At 46.7% G+C, this 20,802-nt stretch overlaps 1 protein-coding gene across 1 annotated transcript; it reads right to left on the bottom strand.

The window, feature by feature from the left end:
- Positions 1-14,039, bottom strand: SNRNP70 (small nuclear ribonucleoprotein U1 subunit 70). The gene is made up of 9 exons (XM_056863157.1): positions 13,882-14,039; positions 13,668-13,730; positions 12,923-12,977; positions 12,616-12,680; positions 12,350-12,412; positions 10,730-10,811; positions 3,842-3,943; positions 1,801-1,888; positions 1-911 (listed from the first exon to the last, which is right to left on the bottom strand). The coding sequence occupies exons 1-9, from the start codon at positions 14,026-14,028 to the stop codon at positions 254-256; spliced, it is 1,323 nt and encodes a 440-aa protein (XP_056719135.1). The 5' UTR covers positions 14,029-14,039; the 3' UTR covers positions 1-253.
- Positions 14,040-20,802: the final 6,763 nt, after the last annotated feature.

Consider the following 20,802-nt stretch of genomic DNA (forward strand, 5'->3'; position numbering starts at 1 on the left):
GAGAAAACATTAATACCACTTTATTCTTGTCTTAAAGAAAAAATATCCAAATACACAAGGGATTGGTGGAAGATTACACATTAAGAGGAAATGGGCTAGGACAGGAGGAACTGAAACAGACTTACCCTTCTAAACAAAACCAGTTAAATCAGTAATTTCCACTGGCTGGTGGAGCCTCGCTGACTAGAGGCAGCCTGGGAAGCAAAGCCTCACCTGGCCGGACAAGTATGGGAAAAAGAAGCGTCTCCATTCATCACTCCATTGGGGGCTCCATCATGTATCCATTCTCGGTGGACAAGTAGCCGTCAGCCGACTGTATGGATTCTTGGTCCAGGAACATATCCTGGCTGGTTTCCTCCAGAGGCTCTCCCATGCCATTGTCCTGCCCTCTCTCCTCCCGTTTCTCCCCACCCCGGTCACCCCTATCACGCTTGTGCTCCCGGTCACCCCTATCCCTATCTCTGTCCCTGTCACGCCGACGCTCTCTGTCGCGATCCCGGTCTCGGTCTTTGTCACGGTGACTGCGCCGCCGGTCCCTCTCCCTATCCCTCTCCCTGTCCCGATCCCTTTCTCTACCCTTCTCTTCCCCTTCGGGCTTCACCTCCAGCCCATCTATGCCTAACTCGCCGAGGGCGGCCTCATCAGGCTGAGGGTCGACCGCTTCAGGCAGCACTTCTTCCTTCTTGTCTCTGTCACGCTCCCGATCCCTTTTCCGGTCCCGAGACCGGCTACGACGTTTTCGCTCCCGGTCTTTGTCCTTGCTGCGTTCCCGGCTGCGCTTCCGCTCATCCTTCTCTCGGCTGCGTGTCCGCCGCCGGCGCTCCCGGGATCGGCTGCGACGGCGTTCCCGTTCCTTGTCCCGATCTCGGCTGCGGTCTCGGCGATCGCGCTCGCGTTCACGGTCCCGATCCCTATAACCCAGAAAGAGAAAAAATGGAACCAAATTTTATCAAAAGGCAGTGCTGAACTTGCCCACCCCAGCTCTGCTGCGACATGGCTTAAGAGTAAACTTGTAAATGTAGACTGTATCCATTCACAGACGTCTGTTCTACAAATCAGCTGTGCTGACATGACTTCCCTCAGGGAACTATGGATTCTAGTTTTGTGCAAGGTTAGAAATCTGGCACATCTGAAACACTGAAAAAACCCTCACTTCCAAAGTTTCCTGGAATTAGTTTAACTTCAGTTTAAGACTAGCAGAACGGTGATGGGAATGCTCTCTATAGAACAGCACAAACCAGTTCAGGACAGACAGAAGGGTAGCAATCTGAGCCGCTACAGTCGGGCTGCGCCGCATGAAGTCTGGATTTGTAGTAAAGAAAAACAGTAACTTGCCTTAGAATCCAGAGGTTTCAAAGAAAGACATAAAGACAGGAAGTGGGAGACAGGACGACGTGAACCTTCAGCAAACCCTACCCCTACAAATCATACTTCTTGCCAATACAACAGTTTAAAACAATGTTTCAACAATCTGGATCACACACAAATATGTTTTAATTTATTCAGCTATCAGAGTTTGGATCGTTCTGCGCACATTTTGACACGGGGCAAGACAGAGGTTCTGCTAATAGCTGAGAAACCTTAATTTTTAAATGCCGGGAAATTTGCTTAGGCTGCAAGTCCCCTGTAGATTGTAGCCCACAGCTGGAGTCGAGTAAAACTCTGAACAAGCAACCCTTGGTAATTCTGCTGCTGCTTCCAGCGCTGCAACCGCTTCAATGCTAAAAAAAAAAGTACAAAGGCAGAGATACCACCTTGATCTACCTGCCTCTGCTCCATTAACCACGCAGCCAAACTCACCGTTCGTCGTATCGAGAGGTGTCATCCCGGCCTGAGTGTCTGATATTGACATCAGCGCCACCCCGCCGGGTGCCACCAAGACCGCCACCTGCAAAAAAATGGGGGGGGGGAGGAAATATGAGCCCTCTCTAGTTGGGTGCATTTGGGGGGCTGGCTGTGTGCAGGATGAATAGAAGGAACAGCTGCCTCCGAACAGTTTTGTCTACAGCAAGCGGGTTCACTTTCTACAAACGTTACACGTCAAGCTCATTTAAGGCTGGGGAGATACGGCATAGTGTTCGAGTCTGCCTCTGATGAGGACACGCGATGCAACAGGAACAAAATTGTTACATAAGCGGAAGTGCAAACTATGTGCACTAAGTGGAAACACTGTAAATAACTTCTGAAGCGGCCACATTCAATCTCTGCTTCCTCTGTATACACTTCGCATGCATAAATTTGTTCTGGCTTGGGCTCCCCCCATGTATAATTATTTATGTGTCAGCACTTTTAACAGAATGGAAAATAATGGAGCAGGCATGACTCTATTGTCTTTCTGTAGCTGCCTGTTTCATGACCAAGCCTTTTGCCAAAACAGAAACGAAGTGGCACCCCCACTGATGCTCTAGATCAGGTGTCACCATCCTTTTCGAGCCTCCAGGCACCTTTGGAATTCTGACCTAGTGTGGTGGGTTCAGCCACACAATGGCTGCCGCAGAGGGCAGAACCAGCCACCCAATGGCTGCTGCAGCTCACCTTCGGTCACACAGTGAAGACCCTTGTGCCGAGGTGGCAGCTGCTTGCAAAAGTAATGCTTTTTAAAAATCTGCAGAGACAAATCAAGCCTGCAGTGGCCAATCAGAAGCCATTCTGGACAAAAGCCCCACCTACTTTTTAAAAACACTAAGTGGGTGCCAGGAAAGGTGTTGGCAGACACCATGGCACCCATGGGCACCACAATAGGGGACCGGTCAATTTTTTCAATGTTGTTATACTGTAGTTGAGTTTCCACTTTTAAAGTTAAGTCTGAAATCCGAGCCCTTTTTCAGATAACTGAAATCCAGCTTCTTCACATCAGTCTATAATCTTGGGCATTTAGTTTGCTCACACTCTTGTCAATTGGATTTTGCGTACCCTTTTGAATATTAAGAAGAGTTGGTTTTTATATGCCTACTTTCTCTGCCACTTAAGGGAGAATCAAACCGGCTTACAATCACCTTCCCTTCCCTCACCCACAACAGACACCTTGTGAGGTAGGTGAGGCTGAGAGAGCTGTGACTTGCCCAAGGTCACCCAGCTGGCTTCGTGTGTAGGAGTGGGGAAACAAATCCAGTTCACTAGATTAGCCTCCGCCGCTCATGTGGAGGAGTGGGGAATCAAAACCGGTTCTCCAGATCAGACTCCACCGCTCCAAACCACCGTTCTTAACCACTACACCACGCTGGCTCCAAAACATCGTTACCACTACACCATGAAAAAGATTTATGTATCTTTTGGCATATACAAGTACCTCTACTTTTGAATTTGTTTAGCCCACTGTTTATTTTTCATGGCCCTCTTTTCCTTCTTTTTAAAAAAATGTCTTTTTCAACTTCCAGTTCTATGGTTATCTTCTACAGGGACAGTCAAAATCCCCACACCTCATATTGCCCTCTGCCCTTCGAGTTCCTCCCCTCTAGGATGAAGACATGTAGCCTGTTCCGCCCCAAGCCAAATGTCAATCCCCTTCTTCAACAGTGTTTGGCCAAAACAATATACAGTAACCAAGCTGCATCTGGGTATTTAACTACACAACTTCCTTGCCAATGCAACTATTCCGGGCTTAGCTGGGAGTAGGAGTGGGGAAGAAAACCTACATTTGATGCAGAGCAGTGGTTCCCAAAGTGGGCAGTACCACCCCTGGGGGGGTGTTGGGATTACCTAGGGGGGCACTAGAAGTGGGCCCCTTCCAACTGTATTGTTGGACAGGGTAGGGGTCACTGGGGTTGAGCTTGTGGAACCGAAGGGGCAGTGGCCCGAAACGTTTGGGAACCACTGACACAGAGCTTCTGCGCTCACTTACCAAGCCTGCGTGGACGCCACCCTTTCACCGTCCGGCCTCTCTCCACATCCACCAGAACCCTTCTGCCATCAATTTTTTTCCCGTCGGCGTGCTTGTATGCCGCTGCAACAGATTAGGAGGGGTGTCCAGGGACAGAAGGAGGGCAAAGGGGACTGCCGTTATCCACAGTGCAGGTAACAAGCCCACCCTCCCCCAAAGACACATACCACACACGGGATTCTGGGGGAGGCGGTTTTTATGGTCCCAGTGTCCCTTGGGTGAGGGATTGCTCCACATCTGCCTGGGAAGAGCTTCCTTCACTTATACAGGGAGAAAAATATGGGCACAGTGGGGCTTGCCTTGATTTAAGCAGGCGGGACAAAAATCCACACAACTGTGGGAAGGGGGAAACACGGCAAGCACACCTCGCAGGCTGCCTGAAGGCAGTGGTCACAGAGCCATGCCGTACTGGCCTCAATCCCTAGAGCTGTGGAGCAACCCCCTCACCACCCTGCAGTGCAACCCCCCTGGCCTCTGCTGCAAAAAGAAAGGAAGGTTATTGAGCAATCGAGACACTCACGCTACATACATCGCTGGCCCAGAGGGAAAAGGCTGGGTACGGATAAGAAGGCCCTCCCCCGCCAGCCCGCTTCAAAGGGGGCCAGGCTCTGCCGTCCCTTCGGTGGCATCCCCAACCAGCCAGTCCCAAGACTGGTCATGCCAACGCCCAGAATACGAGCTCCTACCTTTAATTTTTGCTTTAATTTAAAAAAAGGTGAACAGGGAGATAGAAACACCCTGAGTATTACAGGGTAGTGGAAGGGTTGGTAGGGAAAGAAAGGGTAGTACACACAAAAAGACCCCTAAGAACACTCTGGGAACTGGCTGGCACCCCTTCCCTCAATGACCCCGGCCCCACTTTAAGCCTCTACCCCACCCTTGCCGCTGTCACCCCATTACAAATCTCTTGAGGTGGTTTTGGGGAGGGAGGGGAATGCTCTCAAGGCACTTGCTAAGGGTGGGGGTGGGTGGGCGAGCACAGCTAACAAGTAAAAAAGGAAATAAAAGTGTTTACCTGGTGAAACTACTTACAAAAGCATTGAAACTTTTAACTCCTCAAACTCACTGCATCGGGATGCTAGCGCTGGGGCCCGAGGTGCAGCTCCCCCCTGCCCGGGCGCCCCCGGCTGGGGCGGTATTTTGGGTTTTTTGCATTTTTAGCTGCTGAGCCGACCTTCCCTGCCTTACCTGTCTCAGCAGCGGAAGTCGGACACTCGGAGCCCCACCCTGCCAACCCTGCCCCAGACCACCCCCCCATCCTCTCCCCACCCACTAGGGTCAAGTTCTTCGTTAGGAACTAGGGGTCCTTAAAAGCCTCATGGTTCTCATGCACTGCCGCCCCCAAGCCTACCAACGCCAGCAGGATGCGGCCATTCCTACAAGTATGGCAGGAGACACCATGGTCAACCAAGCAGCACTAAACGCTACTAGTTCTTTAAACCCCCAAATTTCAGAGCTATTCGTTTCCCCTTTAAATCACATCCATCACCAAATTCCGGTAGCCAAATGTTACTACTTATACTGTTAATTATCAAAATGCCTGAAACAGCCCAAAATTGTGTGATGGAAACTCTCAAGAGTGAACATTAAAGTTTATGGCACTGAGAATGGCGGGAGGGACAATGGCAATGTATGCACCACATTTTTACAATAAAATGCAGGGGAAATAGTTTTGTGGAGGAGGTATTTTCATTTTCCAACGGACAACGGTCCACAAAGTCAACCATATGTATCAAATGTGCATACAAGGCAGAAACGTTCTCAAGAGACATTAAGCAGATGAGATGGAATTCTCTCTTCAATGGGGAGCCCACAAAGTAGAAAGCAGACATTTTCTTCTTCGCACTCATACAGGTATACGCAAGTGGAAAGACACAACGCTCCATCCCTTCCCAAGGAAAACTTTTCTCTCACAGTGGGTGATGATTATTACTTCAGAGCAAAAGAAGTTATCCATTTCAAACAATAGGCTTGACGAAAAAAACATACTGACTATAAGACGTTGCTAGTCAAAATTGCTTACTTCAGATACTGAAGTAAAAATACGCAGAGATAAAGCTTCCGATTAAAAAAAAAGAAGTCCAGAAACCAGCTTCTTTGAAGGAGGAAGGAAATACTTCCCAGTGGTCTGCTGATCCACTGTCTCTGCCTCGCTTTTTTTTAATCCAAAAGATTTTTCAGCTACTTGGAAATCAAGCTCTGTCCAATCGCCAGCGGCAAAAATGTCATCCTGGGTTATGAGGCCACCCGTCATGCTGAGAACGAACAGCCACTTTGGATGTCAGGTCACGTGGATATACCACCTCCTCTTAAAAATACAGCGCCTCCAAGTTACATTTCCAGACAAAGCGCGCACTGGACCCAGACTGGCAAGGGGGCACAATCCCCAGCTCTCACATTCACCATTTTCTCGTACAGACGAGACGAAGCTGGGCCTTTTCCAGTGGAGAGGTCAGTCCGCGGTTGGGAGTGTCCCAGCTGGCTTACCTGAAACCACCCTCTGTATCGCATCTTACCTTTATCTTTGTGGGACATTTTACAATTAACCGTAACGGCCCTCAGCTAAGTAACCCCTTAACTTGCCTCAGAGCTTTCAAAGAGATTAGGAGATGTGGGGAACATCTACTGTGACAGGAGAACTCAACTAGAACATCCAATACTATTATGATTGGGACTCAAAAATGTTGCCGTCTAAGCTCTTTCCCATTCCCCACTAATAAGCCTAAACTCCTAATTCCAAGTTTTTCAACTAAAATTTGCTCTTTCATTTTTCTCCTACGGAGAGGTCTGCAATTACTCCAAAGATACACGTATGCATTTAATTTTCTGTAGGCAAACATCACAAAACGTGAAATTCCTGTCATTTTTGTTGTCACCAAGTGTAACAACATGTAAGTGAAAGGAACAGCCATAGAAGAAAAAGTGGGGCGAGGCATTTAGTGTGCATTATTTTTTAAACCCATAGCTGTACCTCTGATTTGCCACATTTTTATTGGGGGGGGGGGCACTTCACTTTCTAGGAATCCAAGTAAATATTAAAGAACATCAGGGATTTCTCTCCTTGTGGCAAGACTGCTCTGTAAAAGATGAATACTTGGCTGGGAGCATTAATTCTAAACTGAGTTCAATTGATTTAAAAGGATGCAACTCTGCTTAGGATTGCACTGGAAATCACACCCCAAGGGCTTATCAAAATTCAGTACAGCTAACACACTGACTTGGGTGGCAGAAATCACAGGCTTACGAGGCTGGGGAAGGAGCTCCAGTGTTTACCAAGTCAAACTACCCATGTTTCTCAAGGAGCCGCAAGTGACGGCTTACCATACTAGGCAGGTTACAGCTCCAAAAATAATAAGCTGCTTGGTGCCCCATTGTTGCTATTGTTTTTTTCCCTTGTTTGCTAACCATGGTGCCAAGTTCAGCACTTAACATTTCTTTTCCTTGGATTCAGGGGTCACCAGTGAAGATTTGAGAACAAAGGGTTTCGGGGTTTTTTTTAAATTAACTTGCCCGTGCAGTCAACTGTGCCCCAAAGCAAAGCTGCAGATAATCAATACCCATCAGCCTTTATAGTTTTCCATTTAGCCTTATACTGCTGCTTTTCTCTCTAACCAAAGCCTCGTTTTGCACCAGAAAGCAAGCTGATTAAAGATCTTTCATACTGACCCAATCTAGATTCTTGGCGAGTTTTAAAAACCCGGTTGCTTAAAAAAAGGTCTTTCATAGGACATGTCTTTGCACTACAAATACAGGGAGGAGACCGAGTGTGTCCCAGGTAGAAGCCCTGAATCTCAGCAGCACCCCCACCCCGTTCAGCATTCCTAGCTACAACCCTGCCTCGGGAAGGGGTTGAAGGCTCCAAAGACTATGAGACTGGAAGAACTATGCTAAAGGAGCCAGACAGAAAAGCAGATAACAAGAAAGAACAGCAAGGAAATGTGTGGATGTATCTGAACTGCCTTCTCTACGCAATGATCAGGGACCCAGCAACAATGGTCAAGCTGCCTGCTTAAAACCTGCATCAGGATTGGAACAATTTGGAACCTCTGTTGAGACAGATGTCCCAACTGTGCCCCACCTGCAGGGCCACCGTGGCCTTGGCGAGCCACCAGGGATTGTCAGAGGGATCCATCTACCTATCTTTGTGCCCCCACCCCGGGGAACCTCCCCACCTATCCATTTAGCTTGCTGGCTAAAAGCAGAGCTCAAATATCCTCAGTCTCGCTTGCTATCAATGTGCAAGTCCAAGAGTACAGGCAAAAAATATACGCTCCCTCCTAAGAAACACACCCGCCACTCGGGGCATGTGCACACAGAACATTTTGGGGGGACGTACTACAGTTCAGAGGCCATTCACTCCCCCAGGTTTCACAAGATGTAGCTGCGACTACTATTGGTAAACTGCTTTGTGACCGCTGTATTTATGTACCTTCGGGACAAGGAACCTTCCAGGACAGAAACCAAAAGGATAGAATGTAAATCTGCGTGCAAGCACTCCGAATTTCAACCTGACCCCAGCACTCCAACAATGATCCTGTTCTCTCCAGGATCAGAGGAGCATGTTTATTATGTTAGGTGCTGTTGGACACAGGCAGGAGAATGCTGCTGCAGTCGTCTTGTATGTGGGCTTCCTAGAGACACCTGGTTGGCCACTGTGTGAACAGACTGCTGGACTAGATGGGCCTTGGTCTGATCCAGCAGGGCTTTTCTTATGTTCTTTCTTATGTTCTTATGAGGAAAGCCGCTCCATCTCCCCCCTCCCCGCTAAGTTTGTCCACTGAATTTCCAACACAGGGGTTTTGTGGTGTACATTAGGTACTCCCTTTAACAAAGGCCTGCAAATAACTCCCTGAATCAAACCCTTCCCACACAGCTGTATGTGCAAGAATAGCAAAAAGAAGAAGAGAGCTGTGTGTGCCGCTTCCATAATTGCGCTGTCTCCCCCCCATCCCCGGGAGACAGAAGTATAGAGGTTGCATAGGTGGCTGTTTTTCATCCTACATCAAAGATCTGGGTCTTCAGCTTTAAGAAGGAAAGAGCCATACTGCAAAGGCCTAGTTCAGGATGGAAACAGAAATCTCAATGGAAACAATGTGAAAGGCTTTTATTCTGTGGCACCAGGCACATCTTGAAGCAACTGTTACTTGCTACAGATGAACAAATGCCAAATTATAGAGCTACCATAATATTTCTCAACAAACAGTGGCTTCATTTAAGTTAGGGCAGTTGGTACTAAGATAGTAAAATAAAACCACTCTTCGAAAGAGCTCTAATACAACTGAATAGCAACTCTAGGCCATGTCTGAGTGACTTGGGAGTCTCAAATCAGCACCAAATCCAATTAACCTGAGGAACATTTTAGTCTACACAACTGGGACTGCTAAATGGCTGAATGCACTGAGGATTAGCACTCATGAATACTTTATCAGCAGGTGCCCTCTAACATTAAGTAACGGATGTTATTCAGTGTTAATGACAGCAGACAGAACCAAGAAGAAATATTTTGATCTAGCCGATCTGAAAGAGTATTTTACGGGACGTCCTCTGGCAAGTTCCATTTTGGGAAGGGAGAACAGGTCCTGACCAGCTTTTCTCCCACGTACAAGCCATCTCATGCTTGATAGTTGCCAACCTGGCACCACAGAGACTACAAAAATGGCACGTGTGGCTTGGAGAGGGAGGATTCACTCAGGATATTTGAGCCCTACTGAAAAGAGTTGACCTATTCTTCTCTTCCTCCACAACAGCAGAGCACAAGGAATCCATTTCTCCTTCTACCTCCACGCAGCAAGAGAACAGCGCAGAAGCCAGAAGAGAAACAGGTCCCCTCCTTCCTTCCCTCCACCCCCCCAACTAAGCCATGTTACCTAACGTCTGCCTTTGACTTGGCTTGTGTATAGAAGTGTGTTGGGTACTGCGGTTTCTTACCAATTATACAAACCCTTATACCAACCATACAATGAGATGTTGTAAAGGGGAAGCATAAGGATCAGCTGCAAGCCAGCAGTGGCAATAGCCATCAGAAAGGTGGCTGCAGTGACAATAAGAACACAGAATTAATACACCCCGCTCACAACACGCCTCTCAACAACAGCATCTTTTCAAAAAAACACAGCTACAGGTCAAAGTTACACTTGCTTTAGAAGAACTTCTTCACAGCATTCCTTCTCCCTCTTTAAACAGTTAACAGAAAGGAGATGGGCAACAGTTCAGAGTGAAGGGACACAGCCTTTATAATCCTACTGGGTCCCGCAAGGCAAAGTCATTCCAGCCTGCCCTCCAAAAAAGATGCTGGCATGACTAGGCTCCCCGCCCTCAGCCTACGGGGTTTCTCCTCCCCAAACACAAGAGGGAGCTTGATGAGTAAAAAGGAAAGCTGTTGAACTGTTGCCTGCTACTTTAGCACATATGTTAAAATTGCGGCACCCCAGCTACGTTAATTTGCACTTTCACGACAAGACAAAGAAACAGAAGTAAAACACCCCAAAAGAGGAATAGCCTACCTAGGGTAAACTGGAGTTTCCAACTCCAAATGCTACGTTAACTGCAAACTTTGCAGAGAGAAGGGGACAAAATCTCTTCCCTCCTGGACTCTGTTGTTGACTGGATTTCAAGGGAACCCTTTCCAATCACATCAGGGCCAGATTAACGGAACCTGGGTGCTCGCCAAACCAAGCAGGCTCCCCCACTTTGTACTTACCTGTTTTGTGGGGGGAGGGAGCCCAAGCCCTCAATAACTCAAGGGCTTTTAAAAATTTAAGGGATTTTTAAAAAAAACATACATGCATTTACAATACAAGTAAACTTTAAAGAGATACAAAGGTATCCCCCCAAAAAGACTATACTCACAGTGCATGTCACGCTCATGTTCATATTCAATGAAGGCGTAGCCACGGGGCTTGCTGGAACGCTTATTGTACACCATATAAATCTGAAAAGGGAAGCATGGAGGCTGAAAGGATTCACCAAATAAGAACACTTCTCAAGCTACACTCGTAAATTGACAAACTTCACTATGAGTCCCAAGGCAGTGTATCCTTTCACACATTCAACCCTGTTGCTTAAAAAGACTGACGTCCAAAATAAGAGGCAGCTTACCACCCATAGTTTCTTATTCCCCAGTTCCTTGACTGAGCTTGCTCAAGCGTATTTGGGCAAGCGTCTTTACAATAAGTGCACAGTGATACTACAGTGATGTGAAAGATGCTAGAATGTGAGGCTCCAAAGCCCGTTTCACAAGCCTCATAAGAAAGCTTGGAAGTTACCACTATGGGCCAGCAAGTCATTAGTAACACTAGATAAAAATGGAAAGGGGAGCAACACCAAGATGAATAACTAGTAAATCTTCGTTTCGCATGTGGATGTTGTTTGGAAAATAAGAGTTCTCCCATGGTGATCTGCAGAGGTAGTTTTTCCAAGTGATACTTACCCAGACTCACACACAGAGCAGTGTTAATACAACACACTTGCAAAAATGAAGAGATAAGAGGAGGCAGTACAGAAGTGCTTCCCCAATCCATGTGCTACCTCATCTCCCCATCTCACATGATTCACAGGGGAAAAAGCCTGTTGTTTTGGTGTGCGTGTGTGTGTGGGGGGGAATACCATCGATGAGTCCCCAAACATTTGCAGCCCTAATAAATCCATTACGATAGTAAGCGCAACAAAATGATCCCTGATACAAAACACACATATGGAGAGGAAACCAAAGTTGAGAGAAAACTAAGATAAAAGTTACTCGTCTTAATGAGACTGTTGATAAAACTAAGCAGGAAACTGAAGGGCTAACAAAATTCCACCACCACCACAGGCACATTAGCCATGCTGACAATCTATGTCAGGCCTGGACAAATTATCTAGGAGCCAGCCCAAAAGATTTAGGAGTTAGACTCATTTTTCAGCCTTCAGGGTTTTGTAATTTAAGGACCTTATTTGCTGATTATTGCCACAAAACCTAATCTTTGGCTTTTCACAGTTCATCATCATTTTATTAAGCTATGACAAAGGTGTAACCCTGATTGTTGTCACCACATCAAAAACTTCTGACTCTAACCTAACCTCCCCAGTGTTACATAATTCCATTATTGTTTTAAAAAGCTCCATTTACTTGCATTATGGATCCACCGCCAGCAAATGGTGTAAAGTTAGCATATAAACAATGACAAGAAATGTGCGCACATGCATTTTTATGTGACATCACATAACATTCTGATGTGAAATGATAAATTTTGGACAACTGAGGATTACTGAAAGACCCTACAATAAAATAATTACTGAAACTGCTTGGCGCCAAAATGAAAATTTGTCAATCCCTGATCGACGTATAATCAAAACACTTATTTACAACCGCTCTGAGCCCGACCTGCGGGTTGGGGAGTGGGGGAGAAATGTAAAAGAAAAAGAAGACAATACAACAACTATGTGGATGCTTTAGCATATACCTGGCGCAGTGTACACATCCTCACTTACTCTTTTTATAGGGCCATATACTTCAAATTCCCGCCTCAGTTTGGATTCTGTTGTATCATAGTTCTGTAAAGGAAATGGGAAGCCCAGTTAAAAGAATGTGCAGGGGTCATACTGACTGCAGACTGATCATATAAGCACTCCTTGGTCTACTACCAAAGCTGTTTGTTTCCATTTGTGTCTCAACATTTCTCAAAAGCGCAGGCAAGCAGCAATTTTTAAAAAATGATGCACTGGCAAGAGGAAGAAGTAACAAGTTCATCACTTACAACTCTGGCCACAAATAGTGTCTTGAAGGCATCTCCTTGGGCATTGGGATCATTATGAGGGTCCCCTGGTTGAAACAAGAATAAGGAATTGGATAAGAAAAGAACCAGGGGAAGCATCTTCCCCTCCACTATGTTCTGCTATTATTCATGCAACATGAGGCCTTAGCATCCACTGATGTGACACTCATCAGCTTGAGGAGCGTCATGCGCAACGTTAAAGCAGTTAGAGGAAAATAAAGTCCATACATGTTACATGACTCTCACAAAACTCATTCCCCACTGCCATGTGGATTTCTCCCCAACTTACACATCTTCAGCTCACTCTCAACTTCTTGCTGCCGGCGCTCAATCTTCTCCCGTCTCTGCAAGGAAAAGCACAGGAAAGTCAGAAAGAGAACTAATTATGGACAGAACAGAACAATATTCTCCTTTACAGACTAACTGCGTGGAGAAGCACAAGTCCTTTCAAACTCTACTGGATGCATCTATCTCATTCTTTCCCCCTCCTCCACTCCCAGAACTGGGTCACTGTTGCCTAGCCAAGGACAAAAACAGAGGTATTCACCCATGCTGCCTAGGAATCCTGGCTCCAACTACTTCAGCTGGGCATTTAAGAACTTTAAAAAGGTCAAGTGACAGGTCGTATTAAGTTTACTAAAACAAAAACTATACTTCAGTTTTTAAAAAAATAGCTGGATATTTATGATAGTTAAGAAAACCCATTGTAGTGAAAAATTAAATTTACTTTCTTTTAAAGAAGTGCAGTAAATTTACAATTTAAACTGATGATTGTTTGCAAATCCTGCAGTTATATCAAGTGGCCAGTAGGAGCTCTGTTGTGCTAATAAGTATGTTCAAAACTGCTGCAGAGCTCAGATGCAAGGAAATTAATTCCTACCCTTGCTAGTAAGTGATACCATAATGAAATATGACAAGACAAACTGCCACCAACAGAGGTACACTCTTTGCTGCATGGAATACTTGACTGCAATCAAACTGACACCAGTTCCAACTGGTGTTTAAACCCCCATGCGGTTGTACACTACACATACCTTACGTTCCATCCGCTCTTCCCGCGTTTCTGCGCGAGTAGGTGGGGGAGCATCGCGCGGGTCCTGGAAGAAAAGTTCACTTTTAACAGCTGAATGGTCAAAAATGGTCAGAAAATCAACCAATGCAACAGTCTACATGTTTCTATACATTCTAAACAATGCCCCACCAAATTATACCTGTCTGAGACAGCCAGGCTTAGCTTGAAGTACCCACCTCAAATTCTCGAATGTAGGGGGCAATACCACTATAGGGCTGGTTATGGTGCTTCTCATGGGGTAGTTTCTCCAAAGGAGGCAAGTAGGGTATAGGATCACGGGGGGCAAAGAGTGCCAACAAATTTGGGGGCAAGAATTGCGTCATCTTGAAAAACCTATCAAGTAAGAGAAGAAAGAAATCTGATTATTCAGGGAAGGATGACGGTAGAGGGGCTAACTGATTACATAAGGCAGTACAGCCAAACTCACAAAGGCCCAATGTCTCGTTTCTCCTTAAACAGCCTTTCAGACCCAATTTAAAATGATTCTGGAAGTTACCAACACAATGCTGCATGCACCCAACTGGACCCACTACACACAAGATATCAGCATGCCGGAGATCCATAACTCAGGCTGGCGCACACCGTGTTAATGTTGCACATGCGGCAACACTACACAATGAGCGGTCTAATGTAAATAATTTCATGCTGAGCGCATGAAATGTGACATGGCTTAAATGCCCTTCTCACCTGCCACCATCACATTTCAATCACACCTTAAGTTCATCTCCCCACTTGCCCAAACCATGGTCACCATTTCCCAACTCAATCTTGTATCTGGCTAATCTAACATTTCTAGCACCACACTTCTTTATACCAGGTCAGAAAATGGGTTTATTTAGATAGTTTATATGCCACTTTTCTCCCCAAGAGGGACCCAATGCAGCTCACAACACTGTTCACGTCTCCTCCATTTTATCTTCGAAACCAGCATGTCCAGTTAAAGGGACTAGGCAGGTAGGTGATGTGAAAGACCCCTGCCTGAGACACTGGAGAGCTGCTGCCGGTCCGAGTAGGCAATACTGACTTTGATGGACCAAGGGCATGATTCAGTAGAATGCAGCTTCATGTGTTCAACCACCACCATGGGTAGGTTCGGCTAAGGGAGAACGAATGCCTTAAGGTCAAAAAGGACTTGAAGGTAACCTTTTTACCCAGGGCCTGCCAGGGACCGAGAGGCTGGAGCAGAAGTGATTGCAGGTCCTCTTGGGACCTTTAAGAGGTACAAGTGTGGGGTACAGAGGAAGCTTCCCAGCAGGGCTGAGATCAAGGGCTTGCTGCTCCAGTCCGTCATGCTCTTTCAGATCAACCAAAGGGGTCTTTAGCTGCAGTCTGAATGGCAGAGCAGCTTTGCCGATGACAGAATCATCGAGTTGGAAGGGACCACCAGGGTCATCTAGTCCAACCCACTGCACAATGCAGTAAATTCCAAATTGCTTTCCCCCCACACACACACCCAGTGACCCTTACTCCATGCCCAGAAGGTGGCCAAGATGCCCTCCCTCTCGTGATCTGCCTAAGGTCAGAGAATCAGCATTGCTGACAGATGGCCACCTAGCCTCTTCTTAAAAACCTCCAGGGAAGGAGAGCTCACCACCTCCCGGGGGAAGCCTGTTCCACTGAGGAACTGCTCTAACGGTTAGAAAATTCTTCCTAATTGGTTCTTGTAGGTTATCCGGGCTGTGTGACCGTGGTCTTGGTATTTTCTTCCCTGACGTTTCGCCAGCAGCTGTGGCAGGCATCTTCAGAGGAGTAACACTGAAGGACAGCGTCTCTCAGTGTGAAGGAAGAGTAATATATATTCAGCTCAAACCCAACCCCTTTCTGACTATATATTACTCTTCCTACACGCTTGACACTGAGAGACACTGTCCTTCAGTGTTACTCCTCTGAAGATGCCGGCTACAGCTGCTGGCGAAACGTCAGGAAAGAAAATACCAAGACCACGGTCACACAGCCCAAATAACCTACAAGAACCGATGAACTCTGACCGTGAAGGCCTTCGACAATATTCTTCCTAATTCTTCCCCTAGCAAGCTTCTACGGCACAGCAATAAGGTGCTGAGCCTGGGCCCTAAAAAAAACAAAACCCTGAGATCGCTACAGCCCTTCCCACGCATGACTCCCAGCGTGTTTTGCTTCTCTGCTGCACCCCCCCCCCCCACACGGCTTCTGCACTGGGTCCATCCCCTGAACACCACTGCCTGGCTCCAACCTGTGAGCGCTTCCACTGGCTGCAGAGGACACAAAGTCAGGCACGGCCCACTGGCTTCCTCCCCTCCCCCCCACCTCCCAAAGCAAGCCTGCCTCGGGCCTCAAGAGGGTTTCTCCCCCCCCCCCGTCCCTTGCCCTCCAGTCTCACGCCCCCTCCTTTACCCGCCTCGCCCGGGCCTCCCAGGATACCCCACGCGCCACCTTCATTTCCCTACAGCCGACCTTTGACCCCCCCCCCACGCCTGCGGCCTTCTCCGGCGCAGATCCCTGCCGCAATCCCCCCAACCACCGTCCCTTACTTCTAGCCCGCCCCCGTAGGCGACCCCCCCCCAAACCGGGAAAGCAAACAACACGTGTCTCTTCTTTCTTTCTCTCTCTCTCTCACCCCCCGTCCCTCCGGGTCCTCTCCTCCCCGCGCACACGGCCGCTCTCCTTCCGCTGCTCGGCGCCTCCCGCCGCCTCAGGCTGGGCCTACTCCTCGCTCGCTCTGCGCAGGCGCGGGGCCCGAGCCTGCTCGCCGCGCTGCAGATCCTTGCGCCAATGGGGAGAAGGGTAGGAGAAGGAGACGGGTCTTGTTTTGTTGGACTTGCTGGTTCACTCTGCGCAGGCGCGGGGTCCGCAGATCCTTGCGCAAATTGGGAAGGGAAGAGGAGGAGGGGACGGGTCTCGTTTTGTTGGGCTCGCGGGTTCCTCCGCGGCATTTTTTTCCTTTTCGGGGGAGGAGGGCAAGGGAAAATAGTCCCTCGAGAATAACAAACAGGCGGGTTGGGGGCACCTGGAAGAGTAATAAGGTTTTGTTGTAGTCTAGCATAATTTTTCCATTTACACGCGAGTAGTGGCCATAAGTCTCAAGCAGCTTGACGGCTCATAACACATGCAGTGGATCTAGGGTTGCCAACCTCCAGGTAATCTGTGCAAACGATAAACCTGTGCTGACAATGTTAATTAGATCAAAAATAACAGCACGTGGGCTCATTTATATATTCAATTTACTGGCATCTAATTCAAAATAAACAAAATCAAAAGTGATAATACTCCATAGAGAAGTCCAAGAAAAACTAATGTTCTGTTTCAAGTCACAGTTGAACAGGTAATTTCTGAAAATCTAACTAACACAAAATTTATAGGTTAATTCACCAATTATTAACACAAAATTTATAGGTTAATTCACCAATTATTAACACAAAATTTATAGGTTAATTCACCAATTATTAACACAAAATTTTTACATATAAATGAGCCCATGTGCTGTTATTTTGATCTAACCTCCAGGTAATACCAGCAGATCTGCTATTACAACTGATCACCAGCCAATAGAGATCAGTTCCCCTGGAGAAAATGGCCACTTTGGCAATTGAACTATGGCACTGAAGTCCCTCCCCTTCCCAAAACCTGCCCTCCTCAGGCTCCGCCCCTCAACCTAGCAACTCTTAGTGGATCCTCCAGCTGTAGGTAGACTTCTGTGTGTATGTTAAGTGCCCTCAACTTGCTTCCGACTCATGGCGACCCTATGAATCAAAGTCCTCCAAAATGTCCCGTCTTTGACCGTCTTGCTCAGATCTTGAGGGCTGTGGCTTCCTTTATTGATCCAATCCATCTCTTGTTGGGTCTTCCTCTTTCCCTCTGCCCTCAACTTTTCCTAGCATGACTGTCTTTTCTAGTGACTCTTGTCTTCTCATATATGATGAGAGGGAGGGCATCTTGGCCATCTTCTGGTCACTAGGGGTGTGGGGGGGGAGGTAGTTATGAATTTCCTGCATTGTGCAGGGGGTTTGACTTGATGGCCCTGGTGGTCCCTTCCAACTCTATGATTCTATGATGCTATATGTGACCAAAATACGATAGCCTCGGTTCAGTAGACTTCTAGGAGGTTATAAATGCAGATTTGCTATAGTGCTGCCAGACTACGGAGAGCGTTGTTGCAACGTCAATCAGCTTGCTAACTACGATTGTGTACTATTGTGACTGCTTTTTTATTGTTATGTTGGTCAGTGACTATTTTAATAAATCTATCTATAAATGGGAAAGAAAGTTGTAGACAGCGGGGTCAATGCACCCTGAAATGCAGGAAGCGCTGAGTCAATTCCAAATGGAATCAAGAAAAGTACAGAGTCCAGTCGCAAGAGCGGCAAATTGCACCACCTGCAATGTCTGAGAATGCAAATAATACACAAATATAAGGGATAACTTGGTAAAGATTGAAAGATTAATGTACTTCTCATAACTGTACACGTGGAGGCAAAGGTGGGAACTAAGCTTGTGGGGCATGACTTCTGGTGATAGTTTAAAAAAAAACATCTTTCTGCTAATGATAATGGCATTTATAGTGCACTTTCAAATGGTCAAAGTGCTTTGCGTGTTATCTTCTGACCACTATTAGTCTATTGCAGCAAAACAAAATCTATTGGCTTGTTAGAAGAAGAAGAGTTGGGTTTTATATGCCGACTTTCTCTACCACTTAAGAGAGACTCAAACCGGCTTACAATCACCTTCCCTTCCCCTCCCCACAACAGACCCCCTGTGAGTTGGGTGGGGCTGAGAGAGCTTTAAGAGAGCTGTGACTAGCCCAAGGTCACCCAGCGGGCTTCGTGTGTTAGGAGTGGGGAAACAAAAATCCAGTTCGCCAGATTAGCCTCTGCCGCTCATGTGGAGGAGTGGGGAATCAAACCCGGTTCTCCAGATTAGACTCCACCGCTCCTTAAAGATTACCACATTTTTTGCAGTATAAACTTTTGAAGCTCAGCTCATGAACACCTACGCTACAGTAAGTGGGTAAGTATTGAAGGTGCCACAGGAATCTTAGGTGTTCATAAAATTTCTTGTGGTTCTTACAACAGCCCTGTAAGGTAGGCCGGTATTCCCAGCCTCTTCCTATATTGTCCGGCCCACTTGCTGGGATCCTCTTCTTAAGCCCTGCACTCTGTGCCATGCCTGCAGAGGAGAGGTGGCTGGTGGTGACCAGGGACAGGGCTTTTTAAGTGGCGGCACCTCACCTTTGGAATGCCATCCCCATTGAGGCATACCTGGACATTTACATTACAGTCTATTAGATGGCAGACCAAAACTGTTGTTTGTTTTAACCCAAGCTTTTAACAGTGGAGTTTTATCTTTTTTGAGCTGTTTTTGTGGTCTCGTTCTAGCCTGAAATCTATTTTGTGGGTATCATTTAAGACCACTGTGCTTAAGGCCTTCTTTATCATTTATTATTATTTTCTTCATTTATATTCCACCTTTCTCCCCAGAGCAGTTTTCATGGCTCTTCTCCATTTTAGCCTCCCAACAACCCTGAGAGGTACGTTAGGCTCCCAGCTAGCTTCTGCTGACACTCTTAACTTGCTACGCCACACTGGCTCTTGTTGTTGCTATTGATCTTGTTATCGATCATTCTTATGTCATTGTTTTTATGATGTTACTGTATTGTTTTTACTTTGTAAGCTGCCTCTTGAGAGTTTCCGGAGAGGCGGCACACAGCGTTTCTAAATAAAAATAGATAAATAAAACACTCAAGGAGGCCAACTTGCTAAGGGTCACCTGGTGAGTCTGTGAATAAGACATTTTGCATCGGGCATCTTCTACAGTACAGTTCAGTCTCTTTGCCACGATATGACACAGTTCCATAATCAAATATAGGACACGTTTCTAATGGTCAGCAGAACTGGGGAAGGATGTTTTTTCCTGGGCTAATTGTGGGGGGGAGTAGGCTTCCTTGGCCAAAGCAATAAAGAGTCTTGTGGCATTAGTCTTGGGGGGTTAGTCTTGGGGGGGGGGCTGTAGCTCTGTGATAGAGCATCTGCTTGGCATGTAGAAGGTCCCAGGGTCAATCCCCGGCATCTCCAGGCAAGTAGGGAAGGTGAAAGACCTCTAGCCTGAGACCCTGGAGAGCCGCTGCCGGTCTGAGTAGACAATACTGACTTTGATGGACCAAGGGTCTGATTCAGTATAAGGTAGCTTCATATGTGTTCATGTGGCATCTATTGTGGCACAAACAATCTAAATCAAATGTGGAGCAGTATAAGCTTTTTTTTCTTTAATTTTTTTTATTTTAAACTTACAATTACAAATAAATACAAACAGACTAAGGCATTACACCGACCTACATAACATTTAACACAGCACAACATATCATATTACCAAATGCGCCTTACTTTATCCTAAGTTAACCATCTATTCAAGCAGGGGGACAGGCTGTGGCTCAGTGGCAGAGCATCTGCTTGGCATGCAGAAGGCCCCAGGTTCAATCCCCGGCATCTCCAGTTAAAGGGACTAGGCAGGTAGGTGTTGCAAAAGACCTCTAGCCTGAGACCCTGGAGAGCCACTGTCAGTCTGAGTAGACAATACTGACTTTGATGGACCAAGGGTCTGATTCGGGATAAGGCAGCTTCATGTGTTCATGTGACAGCGAGGTGACCTCTGACAGTGGGCAACGGCATGCATAATCAAAACAAAGACCCAAAGTCATAGGAGGGGTGACGGCGAGGGAAACAGCCATGCATAAAAGGCCTTGATCACAGTGACGTGTGATGTTTCTAGCCTACATTTACCTCTACCATCACTCTATAGCCTGCAAAAATGGATGACTTTGAACAGAATTGGCTGGCAGCAGGTGGCACTGTTAGACAGTAAATGCTTTCAGAAAGAGCAATCAGGAAAAATCCTGCTGGGGAGAGGGGGTGGGGAGTGAGACAGTAAAAGAGCAGCATCCCCTTTTCAAGAACACAAGGGATGTGCAGAGCCTTCCCTTTTTATATTATGGATACGATCAAACCCCACACTTTGGAGTTAAGCATTTGATCTGGTCTGCACATGCAGCCAAATGAGGTGGTAGAATTTGGAGGTGATAAAAATATTCTGTACTCAGTCACCTTTTTAATGCCTCCCCCCCTAGT

Source organism: Euleptes europaea, chromosome 18 (genome assembly GCF_029931775.1).
Source record: "Euleptes europaea isolate rEulEur1 chromosome 18, rEulEur1.hap1, whole genome shotgun sequence".
NCBI lineage: Eukaryota > Metazoa > Chordata > Lepidosauria > Squamata > Sphaerodactylidae > Euleptes > Euleptes europaea.